Raw genomic sequence first — 13,440 nt, 5'->3', positions numbered from 1 at the left:
AATTACAATATAATAATAATTATTATCTATAGTAATTTATAAAGCTGATGAGTTTGTTTGAACGCGCTAATCTCAGGAAATACGGGTCCGATTTGAAAAATTCTTTCAGTGTTAGATAGCCCATTCATCGAGGAAAGCTATAGGCTATATATCATCACGCTAAGACCAACAGGAGCGGAGCCACGCGGGTGAAACCGCGGAGAGCAGCTAGTAAGAGATATGGCAAAATTACTTTTAGCGTGTAAAATGATTATGAGTGTGTGAAATAAAACAAATATTCTTTTAAACTATTTATAATATAATACAGAAATAATACAAGTTATACATAATAACCTATTTACAATAGAATTACATGAATGTAATAAAATCAGTTTGTTCAACGTATCAAACGCATATATCGAGAATACAACAATAAATACGGTTTTTTTAATAAAAAATCATAGTAAAATTACACGAAAAATGCAATAATATTGCTTTAGAAATAAGCAATTTTAAGCTGTAATTTCATTTGTATTTGTTACAGTATTTCCAAATTGCACAAAGGCAAAACATAAAAAATAAATAAAAGTTATTAATTAAAATTGTAACGTTTAAAATCTAAAATTAAAGCTAGATATCATATTCAGTTCATTTTATTTTTTGACGTGACAACGTCTTATAATTAGATAGAGCCGGCTGCACGCACGAAACAACATGACTCATGCGGCGTTACCTCGCTCTGAGGCGTTCCGTAAGGCTTGAAGTGCGAGCGAGAGCGCGGAACGAGCGACAAAGAAGCACAATCGGCCTTAAGACGTTGTCACGTTCCACTATCGTCAGTAAACCGACTTTACAGACAACCATTTTTTTAATATATTATAATATATCATCGTAATATACAACGCACGCAAAGCCTGTCAGTTTATTTAGTTTTATTTACTTATATTAAAAAAATTCATTATTTATATTACTACTAAAAGTATACTAATAATAATTTAATTTTATTACATACTGTGCATTTTTATAAAAAAGCTTATTTTAACCGAAAACATACTATATACATCTAAAATACATTCCATTACACATCTTATCACGTAAACCGCTAAACACTTTCCGATGAAATCCACCACAATGATAGACCACTATTCATACACTACAGGGTGTCCCAAAGAATCACTAGTCAATATGTATACATTTTTCACATGCCCATCTTCGCCATTTTCAAATAAATCCGCAATTTCGACATATTCCTGACCTTCCTCAATAAGTTGTTGCGCTTCAACAAACTCATGGTCACATTGCACGAGCACATGGTCACTTGGTACAATGCCATGGTCACTAGGCACAATGTCATGGTCACTTTGTTCGACCTCGTGGTCATTTTGCCCCATATGGTAATTTTGATCGTCATTTTTCTCGATCTTGACATGATAGACACTGTGCCCGGCATCGTGGTCACTTTGCCCGACGTCGTGTTCACTTTGCCCGACGTCGTGTTCACTTTGCCCGACTTCGTGGTCACTTTGCCCTTGTTCGTCACTTTTACCGGGGCCGACCATTTCCAAGAGCTTCGCGTACTTCTCCCTCTGCTCTTTTGTCATATTAACCGGATTGTGATATTTCAAATGATAATTTAAATGACTGCTCTGTTTAAACCGTTTATCACAAATCGAACATTGAAACGGCGCAACATTCGTATGCGTTCGCATGTGTTGCTGCAAATGCGCAGACTGACAAAAGGTTTTTCCGCAAATCACACATCTGTATGGCTTGTATTTTGTGTGTATTCTCAAATGTTGGTCCAGACCGGATTTCTGTGTGAACGCTTTAGGGCAGTACTTGCAGGTGAAGGGTCTGTCGCCTGTGTGTGTTCTCATGTGTTGCTGCAAACCGCCGACTTGCGTGAATCGTTTGTTGCAAATATTGCATTGGTGGGGTTTGGTCTTTATGTGCGCGGTTGTATAGTGTTCGGATAAATGTTCTTCGTGGTCGAAGCCTGCGCCGCATGTCTGTGAAAAAGGGTATATATTATGTATTGCAAGTGTTATAAATGCAGCATAAAATAGGTGTTATGTTATTATCTATATTTAATATTATATGGCTGAAGAGTTTGTTTGAACGCGCTAATCTCGGGAACTACTGGTCAGATTTGAAATTATTTCGGTATTAGATAGCCAATTCATCGAGGAAGGCTATAGGCTATATATCATCACGCTAAGACCAACAGGAGCGGAGTCACGCGGGTGAAACCGCGGAGCACGGCTAGTAAGCTTTTTGCTAAAGCGCTGCCACACTTGTCTTTTTTTCTGTTTTTGCATTTCTTTTTTTATATTTTTTGTTGGCGTTTGGCAAAATAATTAATTATTATTTCTTTCTATATAAATAACCAGCTGTACCGCGCGGTTTCACCCGCGTGGCTCCGCTCTTGTTGGTCTTAGCGTGATAATATATAGCCCGTGGATAATGTAGCTTTCGAATGGTGAAAGAATTTTTAAAAACGGTCCAGTAGTTTATCAGCTTATTCATTACAATCAAACAAACAAACAAACAAAGTTTTCCTCTTTATAATATTAGTGTACATATACCTGACACGTATAGTTCGCAGTTCGCTCAGCGTCCTTGTAGTGGGCTGAGTATCCATACACACTAGCACCCCCCCCCCCCTTTTTTAATTTTTTTTTTAAATTTTTTTTTTAATTAACACAATAATACCTGACACGTATAGTTCGCAGTTCTCTCAGCGGCTAACGGCCGCTCGCACACCTGACAGCGCACGCCCTTACACCGGCGTGTGTGTTCGTCCCTGTAGTGCGCTGAATACTCGCAACACGAGAAGAACATTTGAAGGCTCGTGCCGTCCGCACATCACACTCCCCCCCCCACCCCCTTTTTTGTAATTATTTTATTTTTAATTAGATAAAATACCTGGCACGTGTAGTTCACAGTTCGCTCAGATGGCTCAAACCCCACCCTCACACATCACGACCCCCCCCCCATTTTTTTGTAATATTAGACACTCCCCCCCCAAAATCAACACCCCCCCATTTTTGTAATATTAGACACTCCCCCCCCAAAATCAACACCCCCCCATTTTTTGTATTTTTTTAATAAAATAATATAACCTGACACGTATAGTTCGCAGTTCTCTCAGCGGCTAACGGCCGCTCGCACACCTGACAGCGCACGCCCTTGCGCCGGCGTGTGTGTTCGTCCCTGTAGTGCGCTGAATACTCGCAACACGAGAAGAACATTTGATGGCACGTGCCGTCCGCTATGAAGTTCGACGGTTGCAGGCATTCGAACGGACCGCTGGCAAACAAATTTAAAACAAACAATAACAAACAATTTTTATTTATATATATCACTACATAGTATAAAACAAAGTCGCTCTCTCTGTCCCTATGTTCTTATATCCCTTTGTATGCTTAAATCTTTAAAATTACGCAACGGATTTTGATGGCAGAAAAAAATAAATCTTAATTTTTCTTATTTTTTCCGCGCGGACGGAGCCGCGTGCGGAAGCTAGTAATATTATATTCTGGTATTTATTTTCAGACATTTATAATATTATGATTAGATTAAAACAATTAACAAGTATTAGATGTGTGAAACCATAAAAACTTCCAAATTTCAATCAAATAAATATGAATCTAATATAGCATTAAACAAATAATTTATTTGACATATTCACTTATCCATACTTAATATTATAAATGTGAAAGTAACTCTGTCTGTCTGTATGTTACTCAATCACGCCTTAACTACTGAACCAATTTGCATGAAATTTGGTATGCAGATATTTTGATACCCGAGAAAGGACATAGGCTACCTTTTATTGCGAAATATGTACCACGGGCGAAGCCGGGGCGGAGCACTAGTAATAAATAATAATACAATATACTCACGATATAGGAATCGGTTCCTTCTCCTTGTCCTCTTTTTTCTTGCCTTTCATACTTTCGAGTTTTGCTCGTTTTATTTCCTTCGCGTCACTTGGTATACTGTCATCCTGTTAATAATAATTTATTATAAATAATCTATTACTAATATTATAAAGCTGAAAAGTTTGTTTGTTTGTTTGAACGCGCTAATCTCAGGAACTACTGGTCCGATTTGAAAAATTCTTTCGGTGTTAGATAGCTCATTTATCGAGGAAGGCTATATATTACCCTAAGACTGACAGGAGCGGAGCAATGCGGATGAAACCGCTGGACACTATGGCCAATATGTGGCCTATAGCTTTCTTCAATAAATGGGCTATCTAACACGGAAAGAATTTTTCAAATCGGACCAGTAGTTCCTGAGATTAACGCGTTCAAACAAACAAACTCTTAAGCTTTATATTATTATATGTGTGTATGTTGAACTAAATCTCTTTCTTTCTGTAAAATACTCACTTTTATAATAATGTAGCCGACATCTGGAGAAGACAGCGCGCTCATGTCTGTTGGTTGCATGGACGATAACATCTTTTCCGTTTTTAATTTGATCGCTTTCAATTGGGCTTCCGTGAACTTATTTTTATTCTGAAATTGTTTTAATAAATTATGAAAACCATGCAGTTTTGTGAATGAAAAGAATTTTTAATTGCTTTAATATATTTTACACAGCATAAACCATTTTTAAAAGTTCATTGTTTTAATATATTTACTTATTCTATGAGATATTGTGTAGTGTCATACTTAAAATTTTATTCTATTGGTCTTAGTATGATTGTATAACATAGCCTATAGTCATCTTCAATAAATTGACTATCTAACAATGGAATAATTTTTCTTATTGTTACCATGGTTTCTGAGATTAGCGTGTTCTAGCAAACAAACTCTACAACTAAATAATAATAGTGTACACTAGCAGTCCGCCCAGGCTTTGCTCGTGGTAAATATATAGCCTTCCTCGATAAATGGGCTATCTAACACCAGAATATTTTTTTAAATCGGACCAGTAGTTTCCGAGATTAGCGCATTCAAACAAACAAACTCTTCAGCTTTATAATATTAGTATATTAAAGGTTCTTTTACATTTGACAGCTACTTGTATTGAATTTTACAATATTGACTTGATAATACTTATGTCTCCTATAACACAGGCTTTTTTCCTAGCATAGGAGACATTGTTCAAAATGTCACAATAAATGTACCACACATTATAGTTATTATATTATGTAAGTTGTCTGTTGTGTTGTAACCATGTTTGATTGCAAATAAATGATTTGATTTGACTTACATTAACAACAACTTTCTTAACACAAACATCTTCGCCGGCCATCCAAGCTTCCATGTGTTCCATCTTGGCGTGATTATTGAGCGCCATCTCACTTGCGAACCCTTTACTACACAACTTACAAGATATATTGTCGTCGTCATCGTCTAGGACTTCTTTCTGTAATTAATAATAAATATGTATATACTGGAAATCACTACATAGTAAACTACACTTAAATCTTAAAACTACGCAATGGATTTAGATGGGGTTTTTCTAATAGTGTGATTCTAGAGGAAGGTTTTAGTATGTATATAATTTATTAGGTTTAAGACAAAGCGGGCGAAGCCGCGGGCGGTAAGCTCATATAGTAATATTATATAGTCTTATAGTATCACCACTACTTGGCACTTGGCGTGGCACTACTAAGCTGCTGCGATTAATAAAAAATATGTTTGTATTGGAAATATAGGAATTATAAGGCCATTATAGTATATATATGGATTTTTCTTAAGTTGGAATAAATTAATAAAAAAAAAAAATTTTCAAGACAATTTTCACACAATATGGCACTATCTGATCCCATACTAAGCAAACATTCATCACACAAATATTTGCCCTTGGTGGGAATCGAACCCACAACCTCTGGCTAGGAAGGCAGGGCCACTACAAACCAAGCCAACCGGTCAGTCTCCATTATGGACTATGGTAGTTGAATACAAGATTTTTTGGAAAAAGACGTGTGGCACTCGGAGACTGCCGCGGTAAATTATAAAATGAACTATCTTGAACAAGTAAACTTGAATTCTAAATTTTTGTCTTTTTACATGATAATTTTTTTTAACTCTTGATCAATAAAAAGTTCAATAATTATAGATATTATGTTTACATAAATACAAATTGCAATTATATATCCAGACTTTATCCAGATATCATAAATTGGTTACGATGCATTTATGATTTCGATGACCTCTAGAGAGTAAACAACTTTAATTGAAATAGAGATGGATAATCTAATAGAGTATCGAAAAATATCTTACCTTTATTTTAGTTGTAGGAACAACATTTACCATTCTCACAGGTTTTGATGACATTTTTCACTAAAGGCCACAGTATTAGAAACAAATTTACAACTACGACTACTAAGAAATGTAATACAGAACGTTTTTATGTTACAATTTAATTAACAAAATAAATAATCTTATATTTTAGTGCATTTAATTCAAAACAATTGTATTCAGCGGGAACAAGAAAAAATCAAAATGTCAAATTTGTTTTTTTTTAAAATCGGACTCTAGGTCGACATATTTTTTTTGAAAAAGGAACCAAGCTATTTATTGTTGGCCGATGGTGTAATTATAACAACGTATCAATAATCCAACTATCTTACGGTAATTTCAAACTATACACGTACGATTATTTTAAAATAAAACACTATATACAGAATGGGAATAGGTAGACTGTACTTTACTTTTTTAATTAAAAAATAAAACAGCAAAAGGAAAAATTACGTGATAACTATGACTTTTTTCGTAAAAAAACCGAAATGTCACATTGACTTGTCAAAATGAAAATGAATTATTTTCTTGCTGTTGGAAGCTTTTAGTAAATTTTTGAGTTGAAATCAAGTTGAAATATTCGTATTTATGTACTCGAAACTATAATTCACACAAAAATACGCCGCTACTTTATCAAATAGAAGAGGATTTGCGAGTGTAACAAAATGGCGGGCGAATTGGACAGAAGCACTTGAGTGGACAGATACACATTATGCAAACCTTGTTTATGGTTTCAAAATTTAATGAAATATAAATTTAAGAAAACATTTAATTAAAAAAAAAAACTTATGTTTTTCAACTAAATAAATTAAAATACGATCACTATCACCTTCTATCTATCTAAATACGTACCTATAGTAAAAATGGTGCCATGACTATGTTGAAACGTAGCTTGTTGTCTATAGCTGTCTCATTCTTTCATACGACGTTTTCTTTAGATAGAGAGAAACAAATATATGAAAAAAGCGCGGGAACCTTCGAACGAAGCGGGTGTAATTTTAATTAATTGAGCTTAAAATTATTAATTTAATATATGATCAGTGGAGTTTGGTTTTGTATATATAGTTTATAATTGTAGAATTGTATATATTTAATAAATTTTGTATAGTTAGTGTTCGTATAGGTAAGTTTTTTTTATATTTTATGTATAGTATGTAAAAACCAAAAATTCATAGGGTAAGATTCGGTAGATTGATCTATGAACGATCCGCCGGATCCTAATCCCCCAGGGCTGGGTACCCCCGGTCCTGAGGTAGCCAGTTATGTAACTATTACAAATACATGTCTAGATAAAAATTTAGTTCCGGAGAACACTCCAAAAAAAAGGCGTCTTAGAAGGAAAGAAAATAGTGAATTAAACGAGCTAATGTTAACTGAAAATACTTATGTTGATAATAGGCAAAATGAATCTAATATTCAACCTAAAATACTTGATACTAGTTCCATGCAAGATAGTCGATGTGAATATGTAGGTACAGATTCTTATCCTTACATTGTTCATGTTCAGCGAACTGAATCATCACCCGGGGATGGCTCCACATTGCACCCCATAACTTTCGGAAGGTTTTTGAAAAACAATAATATTAAGAATATTGTGTCTGGAAGTATAAAAAAAATAGGCAGAAACCGTTGCATAGTTGCATTTACTACAGCACAGGATGCAAATGATTTTATCAAAAATAAAAATTTAAGCTCATACAATCTTAATGCAAAAATTCCATTGTTTAATATTACTAGAATTGGTATTGTTAAGGGAATACCAACTGAATGGTCACCTGAAGAAATAAAAGAAAATGTGTCCACCCCAGTAGGCTGCGGTAAAATTATTAAAGTCAGGAGAATAAATTACAAAGTAAATGTTAACAGTACTGTATCTTGGAAGCCAACGCAATCAGTTGTTTTAACATTTGATGGCCAAGTTCTACCCGAACGTGTGTATGTGTGTTATAACTCCCTACCGGTTAACCTATATATTTTCCCTACCATCCAATGCTATCAATGCTGTCGGTATGGTCATACTAAAAATATATGCCGATCTAAACCCAGGTGTTACAAGTGTGGCCAAGACCATTCCGGTGACACTTGTACAGTAGAAGAAGATTGTGCGTCATGTTTGTTGTGTTCAGGGTTCCATTATGCAATCAACAAAATCTGTCCAGAGTTTAAACGCCAAAAAGACATTAAAATTAGTATGGCTCAAAAAAACATTTCATATGGTGAGGCAAGTAAACTTTACCCACAAATATCAAAGTCGTATGGGGATGTATTAATATCTTCACCGGCTTATTCATCCCCAAACAGATTAAATGTAAACAATACAAATTCTTCATATAAAAAAACTTATTTTTTGAAACCAAAATCGTCTCCGAAAATGAACAAGGGTTTTGACAAAATAGCTCACAATACGATTATTAGGGAAGCTCAGATACCTACGCCTGAAAATGGTTGTGGTTATCAAGTAGCCCCTAATGAAACTGAAACTTCCCAGATAATGGACATAATTACTTCCCTTATCAATACATTATTAAAGAATAACACCTTAAAACCGTCCAACGTTGCCACTTTATATAAATTAATTGATAGTTTAAGTAATAATCATGGATTCCAAAATAATACAGTGGAACTGCAGAAGCGTAATACCTAAAAAGTCAGACCTAATTCACATAATAAATAAGCATAATCCTTTTTTAATCGCTCTAAATGAGACTTGGCTAAAACCAAATCTCTTTTTTCGCATTCCAGGCTATGTTTGTATTCGTGATGACAGAATTGATGGGTATGGTGGTGCTGCCATACTTATTAAAAAGTCAATTCAATTTAAACGTCTAACATTACCAGCGCACAATAATAAATATGTTAATAGTGTTGGCATTAGCTTAAAAAATAATATTTCAATAATTTCAATATATATATCGTATAATTCAGCATCAACGTTTAATTATTTACAAAATTTAATAAGATCAATTTCTACGCCTTTATTGTTGCTTGGTGATTTCAATTCCCACCACCAATATTGGGGAAGTAGTATTACTACTAGTAGTGGTGAGCAACTTTTAGATATTATGGACATGCATAATTTATGTATACTTAACACAGGTGAACCAACGCGACGTACGCGAGCGAATGAAAATCTGAGTGCGGTAGATCTTTCTCTTTGTTCGCCAGGTTTAGCATCATCCATATCATGGCGTCCCTTATCATCTTCATTCGGCAGTGATCACTTCCCGCTATTATTGTCAGTCCCCATAGGAAATACTAATAACACAACAAGAAAGCCACGGTTGAAGTACCTATTGAACAATGCTAATTGGGATAATTTTAAAGAAAAGGTTGATCTACGTATTAAAGATCTACCTGAAAGTCAGGCAGGTAATGAAGAGATTTGTTCTGAATATTTAGCGAAAATATTGATTGAAGCTGCTGATGAAACTTTCCGGCATAAATCTTCTAAAAGTTTGAAAGTTCCTACCCCACCGTGGTGGGATAAAGAATGTAGTGATGCAGTTAAAGAAAGGAAGCGTATGGAAAGAATATATGAAAATGACATGTCTGATGTTAATTTTGAAAACCTCTCTCAAAATATTAACTTTACCCGATCACTCCTTAAAAAGAAAAAACAAGAAGGTTGGAAATCTTTTTGTTCGTCATTATCACCAGATACTTGTTCAAGTGAAGTGTGGAAAAACATCAGGCGTTTCCGATCTGCTTTCAGGGAACAAACATCTGTCATTTCTGAGGAATTAGCTCACAAATTTATGGATAATTTAGCTCCATCTACAGCGCCAGAGTACATTGGGAAATCATTACCTATTATCTCTCCTACAGACCACGATTATAGCTCTTTAATAGTATCTCCGTTTGTTTTAGAGGAACTTAAAGGAGTTCTTTCATGTGTTAAAGATTCCGCGCCGGGTATGGACGGGATTCCATATTCCTTTTTATCTCACCTATCAGAAATTGGTCTAAAATATTATCTGGACCTCATAAATTTAATTATGATTTCTGGGAACATTCCGCGATCCTGGAAATTACAAGAAATTATTCCTATTTTAAAGCCCAATAAATCTTCAAGTGACGTATCATCATATAGACCAGTGGCTTTATCATCTGTCCTTTGCAAAATTTCAGAGCATTTAATCAAAAATCGACTGGAGTGGTATTTGGAACACAATAATTTTTTATCAAATAGCCAATACGGATTTCGTAAGGCGAAAAGCGCCATTGATAACATCTCCATTCTGACTTCTGATATTAATATTGCTTTTTCGGATAATCAACATGTTGTTGCTGCGTTTGTTGATATTCGCTCAGCATATGATAATGTGGTTATCACAATCCTACAGCAGAAACTTTTCAGACTTGGAATTCCTGACGTTTTGATTAATTTAATCATATGTTTATTAGAAGAGAGATATATTGTTTTGAATATTGATGAATCAGTCCGTTTTCAGCGTACCATGAGTAAGGGTCTCCCTCAAGGGTCGGTCTTAAGTCCTCTATTATATAATATTTATACACATGATTTAGCTGATTCGTTTAATAATAGAATTAACACCCTTCAGTATGCTGATGATCTTGTATTATACACTATAGATTCTAGTTTAGATTCAGCTTGTATTTTTTTAAATAAAGGTCTCATCGAGCTAAAGGGCTGGCTAGATAAAAATGGATTGGATGTTTCTGTTGACAAAAGCGTCGCTCTGATTTTTACGAGATCGCGAATAGTTCCTAGGGTTGATATTAGTTTTAATGGGAAACGGATCCCACTCCAAAATCATACAAAATTTTTAGGCGTGGTCTTAGATAGCAAAATGTCTGGTACCTTTCACGTTGAGTACATATGCTCAAAATGTGAAAGTATACTTAATTTGTTGAGGTGTCTTTCCGGAGTTTGGTGGGGTGCCCACCCTTTTTGCATGAAATTGGTGTATAATGCTTTGATTCGCAGTATTCTGGATTATGGAACGTTTTTGTTAGAAAGCGGTAACGTAACGGCACTTAAGAAATTAGATCAAATCCAAGCTAAAGCTCTGCGCATTGTGTTAGGTGCAATGAAATCGAGCCCTATTAATGCCCTTCAGGTTGAATGTGGAGATCCCCCACTGAAGATCAGAAGGCAATATTTATCTGATAGATTTTTATTTCGTATAATACAATTCACCAACCATCCATTAATAAACAAGTTGAAAATTTTAAACGATCGGATACGTACATCTTCTTTCTGGAAATATAAATCATTACCTTGTTTAATTGTAAGTTACCGAAAACTCATTTCAAGCTCAACTAGTATTTTTCAGTCCCCAGTTTTACCTCTGTATGCATATAACTTCAAGTGCCTTTTGATCAAACCAATTATACGGTACAATATAGGAATCAATAGGAATGATATGAATTCAAATGCAAACTTTAGGTTTAATGTCGATAGGGAGTGGCGCAATTGGCATCATATTTTTACGGATGCATCTAAAACCTCGACTGATAGTTGTGTTGGAGTTGGTATATTACACGTTCAATTTAAGATTACGCAAAAGATCAAGTTACCGCCGGAGTCTTCAGTCTTCACTGGTGAATGCTTTGGACTACTAAAAGCAATAGAATATATAATATTAATGAAGCTACATAAATCTGTAATTTTTACTGATTCAATGAGTTCTCTGCTATGCTTAGATAAATATCCTTTCTATAATAAACCATTTTACCCTGTTATTTTTGAAATCAGAAATAAGTTAGCCGAATGCATTAACCTGGGATACTCGGTTACTTTTGCTTGGATCCCAAGTCATTGTGGAATCCAGGGAAACGATAGGGCTGACAGTTTGGCAAAGGATGCGGTGCAATGTGGAGATATGTATCCATACATTAATTACCCTCATGATCTTATGACATTACCGAAACGATATCTCTTTGAAGCGTGGAATACGGTCTGGGCAGATACTGGGCAGTGTAAGGGAAGGAATTACTATAGAATTCAACCGACAATACCAATAAAGCCTTGGTTTGTTGGTGTTGAAGCAAATAAATTAGTTGTATCTACAATAAGTCGCATGAGAATTGGACACATGTGTATCCCTAGCCATCTAGCCAGAATTGGCGTATTAAATACTGAAGTTTGCGAGTGTGGAGAGGGTGAGGGAAATATAGACCATATATTTTTCTCTTGCTCTTTATACGATAATTCTTCCTTTTATAATTCATTAATTTCCTCAAATGTTCCTCTTCCTACTCGTATGTCATATCTACTAATGTATCCTAAAAAATATTTTATTAATATATCTATTTTTATATTTAAGAATAACGTCAAATTGTAAGGTTTATTATTTTCCATTTAATCTATTTAGTTTATGTAAAAAATATGTAATAATATAATGTAATTTGTATTGATTTTTCCTAACTCTTCTGATCACCTTGCATAAACCGTCTTATCGTGGTCCTATCCTATTTTCCCGTGTATGGATTCCCTACCTTTTACTTGACACTGGCAAATAGTCATATCTTCTTGCCATTAAAAAAAAAAAAAAAAAAAAAAAAAAAAAAAAAAAAATTAAAATACCCCTAGAACGGGCTATCAGTGATGTAGGTTTGATCATTATATTTTATACTAACTAACAGCTACATGGCGAGGAATAACGCATTATCAATAATTTGGCACTGCCTTTAACTCATAATAAACAACGACGAACATTTTTTTTGGGTGTAGTGCCTTATTCCCATGGAAATATCCTACGCGTCTGAAACCGTGGGGGATAAAAATGAATCCCAAAATGTGTTGGTAAGCGCATAACTTGAGAACGGCTGAACCGATTTCGTTAATTCTTTTTTTATTATATTCCTTGAAGTACGAGGATCGTTCTTATAAGGTTCTTATGTAGAGAAAACGTAAATATGTACCACGGGCGAAGCCGGGGCGGACCGCTAGTTTTTAATAAAAAAATGCAATACAATTTAACTCTAAACTGTTCTAAACTGAACTCTTATCTGCTATACATTCGATTTTTTTTAACCCATTGAGCCCCAAGCGGCCCGATCGGTCCACGACACAATAGATTTTCTATTGTGTCTGTGATTCCGGGGCCTGAGTTATTCAAATCCAAATTTCCGCCGTTTGTGGGTCTGTTTGCTTAAAACTACGCAACGTAGGTATATACATAAGTACGCAACGGATTTTGATGTGATTTTTTAATAAGTGATTCTCGGGGAAAGG

At 34.8% G+C, this 13,440-nt stretch overlaps 1 protein-coding gene across 2 annotated transcripts; it reads right to left on the bottom strand.

Moving 5' to 3' along the window:
- Positions 1–965: 965 nt before the first annotated feature.
- On the bottom strand, positions 966–6,911 carry LOC123704734 (zinc finger protein 37-like). 2 transcript variants are annotated; one of them, XM_045653184.1, is made up of 7 exons: positions 6,222–6,911; positions 5,206–5,361; positions 4,377–4,505; positions 3,885–3,988; positions 3,231–3,288; positions 2,692–2,820; positions 966–1,988 (listed from the first exon to the last, which is right to left on the bottom strand). In XM_045653184.1, the coding sequence occupies exons 1-7, from the start codon at positions 6,273–6,275 to the stop codon at positions 1,122–1,124; spliced, it is 1,497 nt and encodes a 498-aa protein (XP_045509140.1). In that variant the 5' UTR covers positions 6,276–6,911; the 3' UTR covers positions 966–1,121. The 2 variants fall into 2 exon arrangements, with proteins under 2 accessions (XP_045509140.1, XP_045509139.1); XM_045653183.1 differs by lacking the exon at positions 2,692–2,820 and having other exon boundaries at positions 3,102–3,288.
- Positions 6,912–13,440: the final 6,529 nt, after the last annotated feature.

This window comes from Colias croceus, chromosome 30, assembly GCF_905220415.1.
Source record: "Colias croceus chromosome 30, ilColCroc2.1".
NCBI classification, from domain to species: Eukaryota; Metazoa; Arthropoda; class Insecta; order Lepidoptera; family Pieridae; genus Colias; species Colias croceus.
This window is presented reverse-complemented; position numbering and strand designations above follow the sequence as displayed.

Excerpts from the sequence above, each read along its gene's own strand:
- LOC123704734 (XM_045653183.1), bottom strand. The coding sequence starts at position 6,275 with ATGTCATCAAAACCTGTGAGAATGGTAAATGTTGTTCCTACAACTAAA. Across the intron at positions 4,506-5,205 it reads TTAAGAAAGTTGTTGTTAAT|AATAAAAATAAGTTCACGGA; the intron begins GTAAGTCAAATC and ends AAACAATTTCAG. Across the intron at positions 3,289-3,884 it reads AAGGAACCGATTCCTATATC|CGGTCCGTTCGAATGCCTGC; the intron begins GTGAGTATATTG and ends TTTGTTTGCCAG.